This window comes from Protomyctophum parallelum, assembly GCF_964188405.1.
Source record: "Protomyctophum parallelum genome assembly, chromosome: 6".
NCBI classification, from domain to species: domain Eukaryota; kingdom Metazoa; phylum Chordata; class Actinopteri; order Myctophiformes; family Myctophidae; genus Protomyctophum; species Protomyctophum parallelum.
Window position 1 is genome coordinate 8,033,852 of NC_139701.1, and position 5,221 is coordinate 8,039,072.

General features: G+C 45.1%; 1 protein-coding gene across 1 annotated transcript; it reads left to right on the forward strand.

Annotated features, from left to right (window-relative positions):
- Positions 1–575: 575 nt before the first annotated feature.
- Positions 576–1,247, forward strand: LOC310860895 (proteasome subunit beta type-6-like; the record flags this gene model as incomplete). Its single annotated transcript, XM_083768083.1, has 1 exon — positions 576–1,247. The coding sequence occupies one exon, from the start codon at positions 576–578 to the stop codon at positions 1,245–1,247; it is 672 nt and encodes a 223-aa protein (XP_083624209.1).
- Between the last annotated feature and the right edge of the window lie 3,974 nt (positions 1,248–5,221).

A 5,221-nucleotide genomic window follows, 5' to 3' on the forward strand; every position in this document is an offset into this window, starting at 1 on the left:
GAAGAGTTGTTGACATTCTAAAAAGTGGTAAATATACTTTATCTGTTCTTTCTGTACAAAATGATCAACAGATATGCAGTAACATGATTGTATGGAAGGTAAACAATCACACCCATGTGAAGTGAGTGCTGCACCTCTGTGTGGGGGTCCCCAGGGGGGTCCCCAGAAGTTCCAGACCCACAGGAACGCATCCAGGGTGTTGGCCCGGTTCCAGCGATCCGCCCTGTGTCCGAAATGGTCCAGAAATGACACAGTTACCGTGTGGGGGTGGCGTCCCCGGAACATCCAGACTCCCAGGAATGCGCCAAGGGTCCGGCCTGGTTCCGGCGACTATACATACAAAGCCTCTTCAAAGAGGAAAACCATTTACGATACCAGTAAGACGCCTGGGGGCGATGATGATATGGCGGTAATGGCGCCGGTATACAATGCAAAAGCCATGGACGAACGCCTCCTGCACAAATCGCTGTTGTTAGGGGCAACGGTTTTATGTTGCGTGTGTTGTCAGACCAGAGGTATGTAAAGGTAATTTTTGGGTCCGAGCTTCCTCAGAAGCCGATAGGTCCTGCAACATAATGTTTCAACCCAATGTTTGTCACAATGACCTTCTACCGGACTGGTCCGGGACAGAGGTCAGCACCGGAACCAGCATAATGGCCGTCGAATACGATGGCGGGGTAGTGATCGGGGCCGACTCCCGTACGACCAGCGGTTCGTACATCGCCAACAGAGTGACGGACAAGCTGACGCCCATCCACGACCGCATCTTCTGCTGCCGGTCCGGCTCGGCCTCCGACACCCAGGCCGTTGCGGACATGGTGGCTTATCAGCTGGGCCTCCACAGCATCGAGATGAACCAACCTCCGCTGGTGGCGACGGCGGCCAACCTGTTCCAAAGGATCTGCTACGGCTACAGAGAGGACCTGTGCGCCGGGATCATAGTGGCGGGGTGGGACAAGAGGAAAGGGGGGCAGGTGTATTCCGTGCCCTTAGGGGGGATGATGGTCAGACAGCCCGTCTCCATCGGAGGAAGCGGGAGCACCTACATCTACGGCTTCATGGATTCAAACTACAAGTCTGGGATGACCAAGGAAGAGTGCATAAAGCTCACTGCCAGCGCCCTGGCCCTGGCCATGGAGAGGGACGGCTCCAGCGGAGGGGTCATCAGGCTGGCGGCCATCTCGGAGAGCGGAGTGGAGAGACAGGTCCTGATGGGGGACCAGCTGCCCAAGTGTTCTACATACTGAAACGGGGAATGGGACATTATCGTATCGGGCCGGCCGAGGCTTAGAATGATGGTATGGTGTCGTACAACATTCTTTAAATGTATATAAATATGTAATTTCACAAAAATAGTGCATTTACTGTGAGAAATGCCCAAATGTGGGTGAGCCAACTGACCATGACCCTCTCTCTTACTGCCCTTTTCGGAATCACCTCTATTCCTAACAAACCAGCGTCCAACATGGCGAGTAATTGCATTTACAACCTAGGAGGTTGATTCTATGGATACATTCAACACATTCATCAGTGCAGAACTCGGAGTGATCAGTAATCAGAGTATTTAGAGGCCAGCCTGAAGCCGTGTGGAACTCCATATTTGGTACAGCTGAACCCTTCAGTGATGTGATGATGATGCCAATCATCTCCATATCTGGGCATATTTGGCCGCAGACAGGCGGCCTCAAGAAGCCTCCGACGTCCGGCAGAGCAGTGCAAGTGCCAAGCCTCACTAATCAGCCACCCATCGACGGGGCACAGAGGTCAAGAGCCGCAGGCCAAGAGTGAGTGTCACCAAAGACTCCCAGGTCCTCTGTGGTAACACATCATGGGACGCCATTGACAAGGGAACTGGAGAGGCGCTTTTTTTTTTACGTCCACGTCCACTACTGACTGACTGGAGCCCCTTTAACTTAAAGTGACAAATAACTATGCCTTATCAGGCCATTTTCATGAGGTTTGAGGTGCTTTGATTTATTTGCAATAAAACCACAGGGTTACAGCAGTTTGAGGATGTCACAATAAAGAGACTTATTTCCATTGTGGATCTCTCACAAGCGACAGCTAGTTAAGAACACATTACAGTAACATGTGCATACATAACAATCACACTAGTGTGAAGTGTGTGGTGCTCATCATACATCATCACATTCCGTGCTCAGCCAATAAAATCATCACAAAATTGTGGTACACATTCCGTGCTCAGCCAATAAAATCATCACTATGTGGTACACACAAAAACACAAAGCTGGGCATGCGTGTATTCAAGGTTCAAGAAGATTCATTTGTTATGCGCTCATACTGCTGTGCAGATTCCAGCCAGAAACCTCATTTGTCGTGGGCTCATACAAGTATGTAATAAAAAGGGTTATTTGTCAAAGCGCTCATACAGGTATGTACAGTATATCCAAGAAGGGATACTTGTCACTCGCTCATACAAGTATGTTGATTTATTTACCCACTCTGCATAACTCACCCAACAATGGTGAGCAATTCATGAATGCAACAACGAGCAGCCTATGAGGACAATTGTGAAAACCTTAGTGCACTAGCTGCAGGGACCTCAGAGTATACTGCTGTTCTCATGTTCACAAGTTCTACTGTATATGTTCAGCTACCAAGATGAGGGAAACAAAGGAGACAGTGAACCATATGGCCGTCTACCATTCCCAGGCCCAGCAGTGGGGAAGGACTTTGTTTCGGATGGGTATGCAGAACTTATTTTGGCTGGTCTTGCACCTCTGATGAGATGTTCTGACTATCGGCTTGTTCAGCTTGGTCAGAGGTTGGTCAGACATGTTCAATGTGGCTGTGATACTGCATATTTTTGTTTCCGCATTAGGCCCAAAGAGGGGTTCAAGGTTCAAGCCGGGTTGAACTTCATTGTTACATCTTGTGTAGGCTACAGGACAGGTACATATTCATAAGAGTGAAACGTATTTTTGTTTGGCTTCCTTACAGACAATGCAGCAGCATATAGATAGCATAACATTCAAAACAACAAAACACAGCAAACAAAGGGATAGAATAAGAGTGCAATTCAAAGAGTAGAAAATAAAATAAAATAGTAACATATGTAGGCCTACATGTGCATTTTGTCCCTATAGTAGCAAAGTTAGGTAAACTTCATGTGAACAGCTTCACATGTTCCATAATATACAACACAATTTAGTTGACTTAGTTTGAGTTAGTTAGTTAGTTGAATAGATGTAGTAGTCTCTAGACATAAACCTTAGGCCTGTACAGTGTACATCACCAGACTTCCTTCCCACCTCAGAGGAAATCCTGGTCTGTGTTCCTAAATCGTCCGTGTGATCCAGTCTAGGCGTGGTATAAACCGGATGGTAAAATCTAATATATATATATAAAACATCTCATTCCGGTAAAGTTGTTTTTTCGCCGTCACTTTGTTTTGTTTGTCTCGCCAGTCGCCACGAGTTGGCATAAAAGATGGATAAACCAAACAAACTATAGTCCAAGAAGTACTTGAAGAAACGTGTCGGATTCACGCCGTATCAAGGCTTTTAATTAGGCCCTAAAATGATGATGCCCTTGATCACAGGGAATTTTGGTTCGGGTTTGGTTGTTCCGGCCTGATGAATACACACCAGTGAGTGCAACATCAACATGCCATAAGTTACTATCCGCTACCGACCGGTAAACCCCTACATTTTCCTCCCAGGCCACTAGACAGCCTCTAGGGGATGCAAACACCTCTGAAATGCCTCTCTGGTGGCCATGCATAAACACAACCTGTGGCAAGAAATGGAAAAACCTGTACCTCTGTGACAAATTTCCCACAGTGTGTCAGAGACCAAAACTAGCATTCCTCTATCGAAACAAAGCCTGCTTTAATTCAAACAATAGGAAGCAGCTGATTCAAAGCACGATTTTCACAGGTTTGGCTGATGCTGCGGTGCTCGGAGGCGGAGAACCATCCACCTTCCACCTGCCCACCTCCTCACCGTGAGCCTATCATCAAGCAGAGGGCCAGCCTGTGGAAGCCTATTTAAGCGCAGCTGTGACGTGAGCTCGTTGGCATTGTGACTCAGTCTAACATTATTAAAAAGCCAACACTAGGGACTCACATGTGTGGAGTGCCCTGAGTGTCTATATATCATGCCTGTCTCGCAGTTGATGTTACAAGTAATTATACTTACGTTGATTTAAGTGGTATTGGTATCATTTGCTTGCTTTTTGTAACAGTCATTCTTTTCTTAGGCATTAGTTAGAGTAGAGTAGTTAGTTATAGTTTGATCATTTGTTAGGTTTAGGTAGAGGGTTCATTTGCAATTAGAGTAGGTATAGTTATTTTAGTTTGTTTCTCTGGGTTGCACCATACAGCCATTTTTGGATATTATATAATTTAAATAACATTTACCTTGAACTTGTAACTCAACTCAACTCGAGTAGAGGGCTCAGCCCCTATATTTGATTTGGTTGGAAACCCATTCAATTATCGTTATTAGTCCTTGCAGGTTGTCTAGATAAGAAGATTATAGATATATATATATATATACTCCCATATTATATATTTACTCATTGTAATTTATTGCATATCTTCTGTCTTGTATAAACCTTATTGAAGCACCGTGAATAAACATCAGTTCACTTGCCAGCCTTGTTGCATCCTTTAATAACCCCTAGACATTGGGAATGTAACAACCATCTTGACCATCTTGACCATCTTGACAATACTATAGTCCATGTTTTCGGACGGCATACTATAGCATGTCATTTTTCGTGATTTTGGAGGAAAAAAAGATGACATTCATGAAAAAACAAAATAGGCCTACTATAGTTCATGGTTTCAGAGAGCAATGTGGGACACTATGTCAGAGCCAGGACTTGAACCTGCAGCCTCCTGATTCCCAGGCAGGCTCTGTATCCAGTGAGCCACTGTGCATGCTGTTCTCAAAAGGCCGAATAGATAATGACAGAAGAGCCAGAAACTTGCTTCCATTGTGGTTCATAAACATTAGAACGTCTAGAGATAAACAACAGCAAAATAAACAATAGACAAATCTCCTGTTATTTTATTTTTTGTATTCTATTTTTGTATCAATGTGGTTACTCAAAGGGAACAGCAGACTGCATTGTGGCAGGTAGCCACATGTATTAGGCCTACCATGTTTTTTGTACTTGCTTACTGTAAATCGCTCTGGATTAAGAGCGTCTGCTAAATGCCTAAATTGTAAATTGTAAAGTGCTTCACAGGAAG